The sequence below is a fragment of the Ranitomeya variabilis genome, chromosome 5 (genome assembly GCF_051348905.1).
Source record: "Ranitomeya variabilis isolate aRanVar5 chromosome 5, aRanVar5.hap1, whole genome shotgun sequence".
In the NCBI taxonomy this organism is placed as follows: Eukaryota; Metazoa; Chordata; class Amphibia; order Anura; family Dendrobatidae; genus Ranitomeya; species Ranitomeya variabilis.
In genome coordinates, this window is record NC_135236.1 from 532,274,588 (window position 1) to 532,290,158 (window position 15,571).

Consider the following 15,571-nt stretch of genomic DNA (forward strand, 5'->3'; position numbering starts at 1 on the left):
CCCCAAAGCATGATGAAACCTCCACCAAATTTTACTGTGGGTAGCAAGTGTTTTTCTTGGAATGCTGTGTTTTATTGCTGCCATGCATAACGCCTTTTTGTATGACCAAACAACTCAATCTTGGTTTCATCAGTCCACAGGACCTTCTTCCAAAAAGAAATTGGCTTCTCCAGATGTGCTTTTGCATACCTCAGCCTACTCTGTTTGTGGCGTGCTTGCAGAAACGGCTTCTTTTGCATCACTCTCCCATACAGCTTCTCCTTGTGCAAAGTGCGTTGTATAGTTGACCAATGCCCAGTGACACCATCTGCAGCAAGTTGATGCTGCAGCTCTCTGGAGGTGGTCTGAGGATTGTCCTTGACTGATCTCACCATTCTTCTTCTCTGCCTTTCTGATGTTTTTCTTGGCCTGCCACTTCTGGCCTTAACAAGAACTATACCTGTGTTCTTCCATTTCCTTACTATGTTCCTCACAGTGGAAATTGACAGGTTAAATCTCTTAGACAGCTTTTTGTATCCTTCCCCTGAACAACTATGTTGAATAATCTTTGTTTTCAGATCATTTGACAGTTGTTTTGAGGAGCCCATGATGACACTCTTCAGAGGAGATTCAAACAGGAGAACAACTTGCAAGTGGCCACTTTAAGTAGCTTTTCTCATGATTGCATACACCTGGCTATGAAGTTCAAAGCTCAATGAGGTTACAAAACCAAAAAAAGTGCTTTAGTAAGTCAGTAGAAAGTAGGTAGGAGTATTTAAAACAAGAAAATGAGAAGGGTGCCCATACTTATGCACCTGTCAAATTTTGTTTGAATGCAGATTGCACATTTTCTGTTAGTACAATAAACCTCATTTCAAGGCAGAAACATTACTGTGTCCAACAGTTATTAGATATATGAAACTGAAATAGCTGTTGCAAAAAAACCAATTTTTATAAAACAGTAAGCTTAAGATTAATAGGGGTGCCCAAACTTTTTCATATAACTGTATATGGTTTTTTTATATTTAGCTAATATCAAACGCTAAAAAATGCATTCTTTTGCAAAACAAAGTCTTGGAATCACCATATTTTGAGAACAATAACTGTTCTATATCACTGCCGCCAGAGTCATGTGAGGGCTTGTTTTCTGTGGAACAAGTTGACATTTTTATTTGCAGCATTTTTTTCTCTACATTTTTTTATTGGTTTCTATTCTGATTTTTAAGAGGCAGAATGAACAATAATCAATAATTCAGGATTTTTTTTATTTTTTATTTTTATGCTGTTCACCATATGGTAAAAGTGATGACAACTTTATTCTTCGGGAAAATATGATTACGATTTTTGCGGGACGAGATGACGTTTTCAGCTATACCATTTGTATTCGACTTTAAAAAATGCGTTTTACTCCACTGTTTGATCAGCGGCATGATGAAAAACCATAGTTTTTCTCCATGCTGTGTGTTTTTTTTACAGTGTCACCTGTGGCAAGAAACAGATGTGGGCAATATGAAAATCACAATTTTGCTAATTTTCACATAACTAAACCTGTAGGCATTTTTAGGAATACACTGTGAACTCTGGAAAAGGAGGAAGCGGAGGAGATAAGTGGTGTCTATCACCTATAGTAAATTGTAGATACTGTAATATCTACAGTATATGTAGGTAACACCTTTATTGTAATGCTGCCTGGGATGATAATGTGATGACAGCTACAAGTGACTTCAACAGAACAGGAAATACCAGAATAATATTAGGCTTCATAGAAATTTTTTAGTAAGGAATATGGAAAATTTAAAGAACAAAAATCACAGCATTTTTTAAAATTTGATTTAAAAAATAGGTCATTTTCTGGTTACACAATCCCTTTAACACTGTTAGGCCGGTTTCACATGTCAGTGGCTCCGGTACGTGTGGTGACAGTTTTCTCACGTACCGGAGACACTGACTCACGTAGACACATTAAAATCAATGTGTCTCTGCACATGTCAGCGTGTTTTCACGGACCGTGTGTCCGTTTGGAAAACACGGAGACATGTCAGTGTTTGTGGGAGCGCACGGATCACACGGACCCATTAAAGTCAATGGGTCTGTGTAAAACACGTACTGCACACGGATGCAGTCCGTGTGCCGTCCGTGTGCCACGCAGGAGACAGCGCTACAGTAAGAGCTATCCCCCAGCTTGTGGGGCTGAAGCCGCCATTCATTCCTTCCCATAGGGGTGGAGCCGCATATTCATCACTGTAATGAGCGGCACCACGTGACCGCTCATACAGGAAGAATCTGCGGCGCTGAGAGGAAGCATTGAGGGAGCTGGGTGAGTATTTTATTTCCAGCGGGCGGGCGCACAGGGGGTGGGAGGGGGGTGGTGACAAGGATCTATATTTTAGCCACAAAAAAATAAAAAAACAATGATTTTTCATTCCTTCTCTCCAGCGAACGCTGCTGGGAAGAAGGAATGAATTCCGGCTTCAGCACCAGATGCAGGGGACAGCGCTTATCTCTAGCGCTGTCTCCTGCATGGTCCGTGTGGTACCCAGTCGGCACACGGGCAGCACACGGCTGCCGCACGTGTGCCACACTGATGTGCCATGTGAGCTCATGGACACACGGACACGGATAACTCCGGTACCAATTTTTCCAGTACCGGAATTATCTGGACGTGTGAGACTGGCCTTAGGGTCAGTATAACAAGCAATCAAAGTATTTAGCTTAATTCCTAAAGTAATTGTGATTCACAAACCTAAAGTGACTGCCATGTTACAGCTACAAGACTTTGCTTGCAATCCCCTATGATTCACAAGGGGTCCAGGTGCTTTAAAGCAGATATTAAAATGTAGCTGCATTACAACGCTCTTAGTGGAGCCAGAAGCACGTAGAAGCAGGATGGGAAAGATGCTATTAGTTATTGTAATAATGTAAAGTTTTAGTAATTAAAATACTTAATTCATGAAGTTGATATCCAAAATTCAAAGATTTATTTGCTTAAAAGTCAATACTAAGATGTACAGTTATATACAGGTAACATATTCATTCTATAAATGCATGTAATGTCTAGAGAAAATTCATAAATAGCACAAAAAGGGAAGATTATAAATTGTGTACTAATCCTAACAAAATACTTAATGTTTGCAAAATTGGCAACACTATTAGAATTAATATATCAGAAGTGTTGAAGATACCACATTGTGGGGCAACACTATTTTTATTTTTTTTACAAGGACACATATATTCAATCTATTCAGTCAAGAAAAATATATTCAAATAAATTGCAAGCTTTCCAGTGTAATTCAAGAAGCCACAACAGTGCCAATAGCCTGAATGCCCCTAAAATGGGTTTACCAGCCAAGAAAAGGCCTTTTTGGTATACAATCGCTCGCTGAACGGTAAGGGTCCGAATTATCAAATTCAGCTGACAGCAATTACTCAAATAACAAGCAAAATGTTCATTTATCAGGTGATTGGAAAATTATGCAGAATGAGAATCATCATTATTGGAAGCACATTGTTCTGCTCTGTGTAAATGATAGTTTTTGCGTACGGACCAATCATGTCAGCGATTGTTCTTGTGCATAGAATTCAAGTCAGTCTTTCTAATCACATCATTAAACAACCGCTGATTAGCTTGTATTAGCGGCAGTTGTTTAGTGGCTTAGATCAGACCTGGGTAAACTGTGACCTGCAGGCCACATCCATTTCTCTGGCTGTTCCAGTCCGGCCTACAGATCTAGACAACTGAAGGGCTGAAACAGTGGCCCACAGGCTGCACCATGCCCTCCCCCACCATTCATCTGCCGCCCGCTGTCACTGCTGCATCCTGGAGAGGCTATGTGGAGCTCACACTGTGTATATGGAGGCTATGTGGACCTCACACTGTATATAGGGAGGTTATGTGACTGGGGAGGGCTATGTGTGTGCCAGCAGGGGGCATGTAGTGACTGGGGGGGGCATGTAGTGACTGGGGGGCCATGTGTGTGCCTGCAGGGGGCATGTAGTGACTGGGGGGGCCATGTAGTGACTGGGGGGGCCATGTGTGTGCCTGCAGGGGGACATGTAGTGACTGGGGGGCTATGTGTGTGTCTACAGGGGGGCATGTAGTGACTGGGGGGCCATGTGCGTGCCTGCAGGGGGGCATGTAGTGACTGGGGGGGCCATGTGCATGCCAGCAGGGGGGCCTATAGTGACGGGGGGGCCATATCCAGGATGAGATGGGGGTCAGTATGCCAGCCGCACAGGGGGGCAGTGTGCCAGCAGCACAGGGGGGAATGTGCCAGCACAAGGGGGGCCATGTGCCAGGATGGGGGTTATATAGATACCAGGATGAGGGACATATATATGATTTGTAAGACGGACACTGGCATTATTAGACAGACGCCCATTTAACATAAAATTATTTTTTTCTCTTTTTCTTCACCAAATTTGGGGGTGCATCTTCATAATCAGGTGCGTCTTATAAAGAGAAAAATACGGTATATAAAAAATGGATACTATTGCAACAGAATAAATCATTTCTATTCCCCATAATAAGGATTACATCCAAATGCTGTTTACATATGAATGTCACTGTCTACTGATTTGGTCTGATAGGTTCACATCTTTTGACCATATGAACAAGGTGAATATTTTTACAGGAATTAGTAGATGTAAATCTTCCTAGTTTATCAAATAGAACTGACTTATTTAAAGGCCAGACTAAGCTGACCATACACTTTACATAATTATTTGCTTCCTCTCTTATAAAATTCAACACTAGAATGATCAAAAATGTAATTCATAAAGAATTTCACAATTCATATGGCTGGCGTTAGAGTCTAAGGCAACAATTTGAAGGGAAGGTAGTCTATAACTTTAAGATTTTCCATATTTATCAATATGAAAAGAATTATTCACTTTTTTCATACATCAAAGTTCATATTGTAATTCTGAAGTATGGAGACAGAGTAATACTTGGCAAGTAGAATTTGAGACCTCACATACCAAGTCAACATCAGCTTTTTGGATATTAATTAGTTTTACGGTTCAATGGAAAACAAAAATATAATATATACAAAAAAGTGCAAAAACTCAAAAGCTTTAAGTGTCTTGTTTCATGTCAACATCCAACTACTGTAGTTTGTCTTTCACCTTGTTGAGTAAGTGACCTTATTACCTAAAGAGAAAAATAACCCACTCAATGTGTCAAAAATATCCACTATATATCTTCATGTGGCGGAGACTATGACAGAATGTCGGACACAAACCTGTCTTGATAATAGGACTGAGGGGTAAAAGAAACATTCATAATTGAAGGTGCCAGTGATCCTTTGTTTGTCATGGTAACTCTGTTCCAGATGACAACATGGATTGATGAGAAAATTAGATAGAAAGTCTCAGACACAAAATCTAATTTAATGTGCCAAGGAAGGAAAAAAGCTGAGCACAAGTTAAATCAAAGCAGAGGTGCTAAGTTGACAGGATATCTTGGGTTTGACAGATTGCACTCCACCTATTTGAGTTATCACTTATGACTTTTTTGTTGGGAAAGGACAAGGTTGATTGTGGAGTTAGGTCATTGCAAGCGTTCTTGAGCTTCTGTATCTTGTGACCTTCTGTTGGCTGAGCGGAGCTATGGTTGAGTCTTAATGGCGCAGTCATCAGAGCATCTGATGTAGAACAATTCTCTGGATTGCTTGGCTGATTGGATAATTCGTCCAGTTTGTCATCAAAATGAGCACTCTGACGTTTCAATGTAGGTGGACTAAAATTCATGAACCTTACAGTCTTCACCTGCTGAAAGAAAGAAAATAATTCACTTATCTACTCAAATAAGATCAGATACTTTGTACTTAGGCTAACCGAGGGTGCGCCGACAATATATATTGCTGTTTCTGTGGCATACATTGGGAGGATTATAAGAGATAATGCTTCTGTAAGGTGGCTCATGGGCTCGCTTTGTTACAGAAAAGGGGCTATACAATTGTTTTTTCCCTTGATGCTCCTGTATAGAATGTAAAGCAGCAGATTGCACTATTCCATAAAGCAAAAAAAGAGCATACAGATGTGTAGCAACCCAACAAAGATTAAATGGATACCCTAATTGAGGTGGGGTAAGGGGGTCTATGGATAAGTTTGACATATGCACAAGCGTTATATTGTGTGCTTCGATTAATTGAAAATTTTGGTATCACCCAAATGTATTCACTAAGTTGTCTAACTGGGGAGTGAAGTTGGGCTGTTTATGCAGAGTCTGTGCCAAATGGGGAAAGGGGCAGATACAGTTGAAATAAGACATTCTACACCAACTATAGCAATTATGGATAATGTACAGAGGTGACCAGATTTCCAAACACAGACAGACTGTGAGCAGTACCATCTGCCTTCACAACACAAACGGGTCTCACGCCATGGATCCACTGTATTTCCTACCCAGGCCCTAACAAGGAAATGTTAAAAGAGGACATCCCTTTGTATGATCTTTCATCACCATATCAAGTCAGACTGGCAGAGAAAATCCATTTTTAATTGCATATTTTTTATTACTTCCTGTGTCAATAATTAAAGTTAATTATGCTTTCACCTTGTCGGAACAACCTTTAGGTGTGTCTGGCTTCACCAGTATAGATGGAGGAGCAGAGGCTGGTGGTTTTGTTATTGAATCAAGTTTAATTGGGAACTCTTTGGGTTCAAAAACAAGTGAACTAGCAGCAGAGTATCTCCTGTAATCCACTGGTCTACCGGAGAGAGGCAAAACTTCACAAAACGAGCTGTGCCTTGACCGGATATCAGGAGTGGCTCCTACGGTAGAATAAGCGGCATTGACAAATATCTGTTGTGGTTGAGCAGTTCTTGATGGTGGCCTGTTGAAGGTTGTCACAGCTTGTGTTGTAGTGTTACTTTGTAGAGTCTTCTGCGGAAGCATATCTAATAAAACAAAAATTCTCATGTCATGTTGTCAGAAAATGGTGTATCAGATTTTATGATAAATTCTAAAACGGTTATAGAATTGTTTTTACAATTTTTCATCTCAGTGTGGTACTAATATAAACTTTGCACAACTTGTGTAGTACCACAATATCAAAACTAAAGAAACTACCTTATAAAAAAAAAGTTGTTTTATTTATTGTATGTTCTATTACATAAAGTGATTTGTGTGCCACATTTATGAACAGAAAAATTCTTCGGTGAATGTTTCAATTTTATGAGTAAACAAAGTTTACGAAAATTTTTGAGCAATTTTTTTTTCTCACAATCATTTGCATATTTTTTGCACAGCAAATATAGCCCATAGGGTCTAGAGAAACAAAAACCATCCACATAAAAAAGATGCTATATTTGTAACAAAAGCTAATGTATGTCCTATATTTTAAAATGTAAATTTAAATGATCCTAATTGAATAATGTTCTTAGTGTAAGGCAGGGTTCACACTCCTCAAACCATTGCGCATCTTTGGCTTCAATTCTATGAAAGGGCAACAAAAGAATTGCTGTTTGTAACATCTGAACTGAGGCTTAGAGGCTTCATTCACATGTTAATTTTTCACATTTAAGTTTTTCATAGATATAACCCTTTACAGTCTATGACTGTTCACATTTCCGTGTTTTTTGGCAGTCACAAAAAAACAATATAGAGACATGTCCATTTTTGATCCGAGTCACGGATCAAAATTAGCCGTACAAGTCTATGGTTCCATGAAAAAATCACTGACAGCTCACATTGTTTCCCGTTTGTGCTGCCCATTGTAGTAGATAGGAGAAGCTTTGCAATTTTTTTCAATACATGAAAATCACTGTTAGGGCTAGCGGAATGCACCAAATAATTGGAGAGAAGGTATGAGGTGCGTTCGCAGCCCGGGGTCCGCCGTGCAGAGATGGAACCTGCTGCTAAGTAATGATGGACTATATGGTGGTACAATGTGGATACACACATGGGTTAACTTCACCCTGTATGAAGGAAGTGAACCCTGTTGCGCCACAGGGCCGCGGTACAGCACAAAGAGCGCAAGCAAGGAGTCTCAGAACTCTATCCCAGGACACAGGATTAGAGTTCGTGTAGACCTCTTGTGCTCGACACCACAATAGGGGTATTAGAGTAACAGAAAAGGTAACTTATATGCACAAGAGTGCATGCTGTGCCACTGTGGCGGACGCCACTAACCACCCAGACTTGGGACAGGAAAGCTCTCTAATAGCGCACGGTACCGCACTGGCGTTCACAGCAATTAGACGCTGTTTCGTGTGTTTTTGTGCTGATAGCTCAGCCGGGCGCTAGATAGCAGACATCTACCTTACATGAGCAGTCATACACAAGGGAGGGGATGATTAAAGAACGACTTGCACTCATCAACACACACACGTTTTCAAATGTACACTAGCGCATGGCCGAGTGGCCATGCATATCTTTTATAGCGGCAGTGCTACAAGACCTTCCAGATGGACCAATAGGTGCCGCAACAGGACCTGAGCATGTGACCCCCGACCTCCAATGAGAGGTCGTCCCGTGGGCATGCTCATTGTGAGAAAAGCAGGACTTAGTCCCAGAAAGACCTGCTCGCTGTTGATCACTGCTGGCTACAAAGACAGAGCCTGGAAGGGCAGCAGTAACCAGTTATCCAGTATCATCCCGAGCTAGATGCTGGGACCAACGTCTCTGCTGAGCAGGCTCCACTGCCGCTGGAGAAGAATGGGAGACTGCAGCGGAGATGGTTCGAGATTCCTCCTGTGCAGAGGTGGGAACTCGGCACCTAACAATCATTAATAAAACGATAATGGTATAAACTGAAATGCTGACCAAATATTAATGAAAATCATATACTAAATACTGATGAATGTCACTGTCGTCTGAATGAGGTTTTATTTTGCCTTAAACTGCTTAATTCTTTAGGTCAATTGCATGGAGAATGGTTGTATAAAGGGGGAAATAGTGAGTGTTTGTGGCATGTAGAGATTTGGACAACAGAATGATATCTTCATGACCATCACTGTTGGTGAGATAGTGGTTCTGGTTTATAACGTTTCTAGTTTTCAATTAATTTAAAAATGTAGATAAAATACTAAATCATATTATCTAATCTATAACTGGTCATAGATACAGGAAAACTTTTATCAAGTCCAAATTCCCCATCAGATGGCAGATACTTACATAATGGGAACCAAATAATTTGCTGGGTAAAATTCATTTCTTGTTACCGAAATGGCATGCCTTGGTCGGTATTTATTAACCAGTTTACCAAGATTTTAACAAGAATTGCACAAGTATAAGGTAATTAAATCTATGCCAAAGGTACATCAAACTTATACAAATAATTGCGACAAATGTCTTATAACTGCAAACAATTAAAGATGAGTAATTTGGGCATGGCTAAGTTGTTACACATTCAAAGAGGACCTGTCACCAGGTCAAAACTGGTTCGTTTTTGCTCTTATTTTATTCTAGAGGCTCCACTGAGTACTTTTTTTATTTTTTAAATCCTCCATAAGGTTTCAGAGATACGGGCCATATTATTTAGTCCTGATTTTGTTTTGTTTCATTTTTTTTTATATACCAATGGGGTGTTGCTCCCAGCATTCTCTGGGGAGGGAAGGGGTACATGGTGTCTGTAGGCCTGTAGTGAGCAACGCCCACTTGTAAAGGCCATAAATATTAGCACTGAGTAAAAAGGGTCATTTCTCTGGAACTATATGGCGAATTTTAAAACAGAAATAAAAAAACAGAATAATCAAGGGAACAGCGAGAATAAAATTGGTTCTTTAAACCCATTTATTAGAGGGAACAGTAGAAAAGGCGAACTGCAGGGGTACAAATGTACAGCTACCAGATGTCCTATGTGAAATGAGGTTAGAAAAGACCTCACAAAAATACTGAAAATATCACAACCTCTAAAATTACTGACCCTTAAATATAATTTTATAAACAACTGAATATACAATGATTAAGTGACATCCAAAAATATCTCCTGGAGAGTAATCAGATTTAATGCAATATATTGTATGTGGATCGCATTTGTAGACAGTTGCCACTAAATATTAGGTATGCAAACTTAAAGAAAAAAAGGAATCATTAAATCTTAGTAAAAGATATCAAAATACCATTACAGTAAATACATTCCCAGCATCTAGTATTTGGAACTTGGGTGTCAGAGTTTAGGACATACTTTTTCTGAAGCTGTCATTCCTGCGACGGAGAGTGGGTACAAGTGCTGTAGAACCAGGTGGATTCTTTTTCACTGGTTCGACCACAGCAGTCGGCACAAATAAGGGCCTGACAGGCCTGTTTACACCCGTTTCAGACATACTGCCCTGTGAGGAAACTGAGGCGTTACTTGAAATCCACTTGCTGTAGGAAGAGCGTCTTGGATCTGGATATTTTGTGGATTTTCTGCAAAAGAAGTGCAAACATCTTTATATTAACTTCAACTGGAATAGTATTGCAAATGTCTTAATAAATATTCTCTAGACCTCAGTCATTTCATCAAAGATGATGGCTCCTATAAGAACATGCAGGAAACATGGGTATTACAACTGTGTACAGTAACATAGTAACATAGTTAGTAAGGCCGAAAAAAGACATTTGTCCATCCAGTTCAGCCTATATTCCATCATAATAAATCCCCAGATCTACGTCCTTCTACAGAACCTAATAATTGTATGATACAATATTGTTCTGCTCCAGGAAGACATCCAGGCCTCTCTTGAACCCCTCGACTGAGTTCGCCATCACCACCTCCTCAGGCAAGCAATTCCAGATTCTCACTGCCCTAACAGTAAAGAATCCTCTTCTATGTTGGTGGAAAAACCTTCTCTCCTCCAGACGCAAAGAATGCCCCCTTGTGCCCGTCACCTTCCTTGGTATAAACAGATCCTCAGCGAGATATTTGTATTGTCCCCTTATATACTTATACATGGTTATTAGATCGCCCCTCAGTCGTCTTTTTTCTAGACTAAATAATCCTAATTTCGCTAATCTATCTGGGTATTGTAGTTCTCCCATCCCCTTTATTAATTTTGTTGCCCTCCTTTGTACTCTCTGTAGTTCCATTATATCCTTCCTGAGCACCGGTGCCCAAAACTGGACACAGTACTCCATGTGCGGTCTAACTAGGGATTTGTACAGAGGCAGTATAATGCTCTCATCATGTGTATCCAGACCTATTTTAATGCACCCCATGATCCTGTTTGCCTTGGCAGCTGCTGCCTGGCACTGGCTGCTGCAGGTAAGTTTATCATTAACTAGGATCCCCAAGTCCTTCTCCCTGTCAGATTTACCCAGTGGTTTCCCGTTAAGTGTGTAATGGTGATATTGATTCCTTCTTCCCATGTGTATAACCTTACATTTATCATTGTTAAACCTCATCTGCCACCTTTCAGCCCAAGTTTCCAACTTATCCAGATCCATCTGTAGCAGAATACTATCTTCTCTTGTATTAACTGCTTTACATAGTTTTGTATCATCTGCAAATATCAATATTTTACTGTGTAAACCTTCTACCAGATCATTAATGAATATGTTGAAGAGAACAGGTCCCAATACCGACCCCTGCGGTACCCCACTGGTCACAGCGACCCAGTTAGAGACTATACCATTTATAACCACCCTCTGCTTTCTATCACTAAGCCAGTTACTAACCCATTTACACACATTTTCCCCCAGACCAAGCATTCTCATTTTGTGTACCAACCTCTTGTGCGGCACGGTATCAAACGCTTTGGAAAAATCGAGATATACCACGTCCAATGACTCACCGTGGTCCAGCCTATAGCCTACCTCTTCATAAAAACTGATTAGATTTGTTTGACAGGAGCGATTTCTCATAAACCCATGCTGATATGGAGTTAAACAGTTATTCTCATTGAGATAATCCAGAATAACATCCTTCAGAAAACCTTCAAATATTTTACCAACAGTAGAGGTTAGACTTACTGGCCTATAATTTCCAGGTTCACTTTTAGAGCCCTTTTTGAATATTGGTACCACATTTGCTATGCGCCAGTCCTGCGGAACAGACCCCGTCGCTATAGAGTCCCTAAAAATAAGAAATAATGGTTTATCTATTACATTACTTTGTTCTCTTAGCACTCGTGGGTGTATGCCATCCAGACCCGGAGATTTATCTATTTTAATCTTATTTAGCCGGTTTCGCACCTCTTCTTGGGTTAGATTGGTGACCCTTAATATAGGGTTTTCATTGTTTCTTGGGATTTCACCTAGCATTTCATTTTCCACCGTGAATACCGTGGAGAAGAAGGTGTTTAATATGTTAGCCTTTTCCTCGTCATCTACAACCATTCTTTCCTCACTATTTTTTAAGGGGCCTACATTTTCAGTTTTTATTCTTTTACTATTGATATAGTTGAAGAACAGTTTGGGATTAGTTTTACTCTCCTTAGCAATGTGCTTCTCTGTTTCCTTTTTGGCAGCTTTAATTAGTTTTTTAGATAAAGTATTTTTCTCCCTATAGTTTTTTGAGAGCTTCAATGGTGCCATTCAGTGCAGTATTTGGATTTGATAGTTAGGATGTTGACTTGGCAAGCAAGATTAAACCCATATAAATCCAACTTAGTTCAATTATCCTGCAATATTGAGTTGGAGGAACAAGAAATAACCCCAGGTCCTCTCCTTGGAATAAGAAAAATCATTATCCACCTAAAATATGAATATATTTCTACTTCTGCCATACAATATCCAATATGTGGTAGACTAATAATTTCCTAAACTGAGAAAACTTTGTTATTAGCAGCTATTAACTATAGTCTAAGGCAGTGGTCCCCAACTCCGGTCCTCAAGAGCCACCAACAGGTCATGTTTTCTGGATTTCCTTACTATTGCACAGGTGATAATTGTATCACCTGCACAGGCAATAATTCCATCACCTGTGCAATACTAAGGAAATCCTGAAAACATGACCTGTTGGTGGCTTTGAGGACCGGAGTTGGGGACCACTAGTTTAAGGAATGGTTGCTTTGGCTGATAGTAGTGTGCTTCTCCTTGTCTGGAACCTTATGCTCTCACTGATCTGTTCTTCACAGCTACCATGTAACAGTCCTTTATAGTCAGGCACCAGTCTCTAGTGGTCTACAGTGTGGCACCCAAGCTACGCTCAGGCACATACTCTTCCACTCTGGCCCCTTCTAACACCATATAGGCCGCCAGACCAGTATAGGGGTCCTTTACTGTACAATAGGACACCATAAAGCACAATTCCACCTACTTTAGAGGTGGAAGTGGACCCCTCGACTTCCTTGGTGCCTGCATAGGTTGCCCCAATGATATGTTGGCCCCTGCCTCTGACCTGTCATGTTACTAGCAAATTAGTGCACACACAAAGTTAAGGACACAGCACAACTCTCGCTTCTAACAAAAGCTCTCCAATGACACAGTACCTAAGCGTTACTTTCTCCCATAAACTCACTAGTTCTTGATGGCACTAGTCACTCACATCACCCATGTGCTATTATTTGCTTTCCCAGCAGCTGCCTGGCACTGGTTGCTACAGTTTTCTGTACAACAACAAGCTCAAATTCATTTTAGATATCAGTTCAAGACTGTTTTCCTATTTAGTATGTAATGGTAGCAAATACTGACAATCTTTACATTTATAGCAAATGATACACACAATAATATTTAAAATAAGACTAAGGGCATTGAAGGTGGTCGGAGGCAGCGATCCATTCATTTCAGAGAAGAACATGTAAGAGCTAAAGCAAAGAGCTTGCAGGCGTCTACACCTAGCCTTGGAACCTGGCCACCTCTGATAGAATGTGTTGTTGGCTGGTAACCTAGGCAACGAGCAGTAAATTTATCCATTCATCCATCCATACTTGTAAATGTTGCATTTTTTAATATAAGATAAATTGCAAAGTTGTTTGTTTTTAATAGCAATTTAACCCATTTAACATGATGAGACAACCCCAGAGAATAGTTCAAATTTTATATTATGATCAATTGTGCATCACTGCGTAGGAAGGAAGAATATGGAGAACAGGTTCTCTGGACAAGACAAATGTGTTTTAAATAACAAACGTGTTCTAGCTTTGCTGTTTTGATATTCTATAATCACATGCAAGTGACTAAAGCAAAGCACAGAACCATAATCATCTGCTCTAACTTCAACCCCTTCATCTGACAAGCCATGGGCGGTTTCCAAAGATACAGCTGGACAACTAGCAATTCAAGTATTCAGTCTGACATGCAATATTAAGCACGCGAGAATCTGATCCACCTTTTACAAATGCATGCAGATTCAGTTATTTTTTATTTTAAAAATTTTTATACTTTAAAAAAATGATAAAGGCTACTGGAACCTTTGATATGTATGATTTTCTAAATATAAATACTGTATATTACATGCATTATTTTTTTAAATTCTGAAGGTCCCCATTCTAGCTTCTGTTGGACAATGGATGGTTGGAAACTGAGTGAAAGGGGTGTCAGGATGTACACGAAAAGGTATTGAGCAGCTTGCAATGTATGAAAATAGTGGAAATTGATTAATTAAAATAAATTACAACATGCGTTGTTGGTTTTAGTTATAAAATAAATGTAATAAATACATAGCAAAAGTGTACATAGCCGTCGAGAAACAAACTTTTACATAGCTACATATTTACCATTGCTTTACAGTCTAGATAATAATAATCCAATATCAGAGCCCAGTAGGTTCATGATCTTAGTTTTCTAACAAACACACAAAAGCTTTAAGTTCAGTGCTGCGAACAGTTTATTCAAGACATAAATCAATAAAACTTCCTGTGCATCTAAAGAATTTCATCAAAATTCCACTATCATCAAATGACAGAGCAACCTGTTCTTTATCCATTAGGCTATGTTCACACTTTGCGGTTTTGACGCTGCGGATCCGCAGCAGTTTTCCATGCAGGGTACAGTACAATGTTACCCTATGGAAAACAGAAACCGCTGTGCCCACATTGCAGAAAATCCTGGAAAAAAACGCGCGGAATTGCTGCGGAAAAAAAGAAGGAGCATGTCACTTCTTTCTGCGGATTCCGCTGCAGTTTTCAACATGCACCAATAGGAAAGTGCTGTTGAAAAACGGCAGAGGAATCCGCAGAAGAAACCGCAGGAAAATCCGCAGTGTGGTTTTGCACTGCGGTTTTTCCAAATCCGCAGCTGAAAAATCCGCAGCAAAAAAAGCAAAGTGTGAACAAGCCCTAAGTCAACAGGCATAAGTACTTCTCACTCAGGCAGTCCTATACCTTTGTGTTACAGTCCCTTAACCTCTTAATGACCGAGCCAATTTTTACAATTCTGACCACTGTCACTTTACGAGGTCATAGCTCTGGAACGCTTCAATATATCCCACAAATTCTGAGACTTTTTTTGTGACATATTGTACTTCATGTTAGTGGTGTAATTTCTTCGATATGACTTGTGTTTATCTACGAAAAAAACTAATATTTGGCAAAATTTAGCAATTTTCAAACTTTGAATTTTTGTGCCCTTAAATCAGAGAATCATATCGCCCAAAAAGTTATTAAATAACATTTCTCACATGTCTACTTTACATTAGCACAATTTTGGAAACATAATTTCTTTTTGTTAGGACGTTATAAGGGTTAAAAGTTGACCAGCAATTTTTCATTTGTCCAACAAAATTTA

The 15,571-nt window shown here is 39.7% G+C and overlaps 1 protein-coding gene across 3 annotated transcripts in view; it reads right to left on the reverse strand.

Moving 5' to 3' along the window:
• Positions 1-2,931: 2,931 nt before the first annotated feature.
• SH3RF2 (SH3 domain containing ring finger 2) overlaps positions 2,932-15,571 on the reverse strand; it is a 197,189-nt gene continuing 184,549 nt past the window's right edge. The window contains exons 8-11 of one of the 3 annotated variants that reach the window (XR_013215826.1): positions 10,110-10,333; positions 6,536-6,879; positions 3,847-5,748; positions 2,932-3,815 (exon numbers count right to left, since the gene is read on the reverse strand). Coding sequence is in view for 2 of the 3 variants with exons in the window: in XM_077265833.1 (XP_077121948.1) it covers positions 5,422-5,748; positions 6,536-6,879; positions 10,110-10,333 (895 nt within the window). In the remaining variant the exon portion in view is untranslated. Of the gene's footprint in view, positions 5,749-6,535; positions 6,880-10,109; positions 10,334-15,571 lie in introns of all 3 variants that reach the window. The other 2 variants (XM_077265834.1, XM_077265833.1) reach the window with 2 other exon arrangements.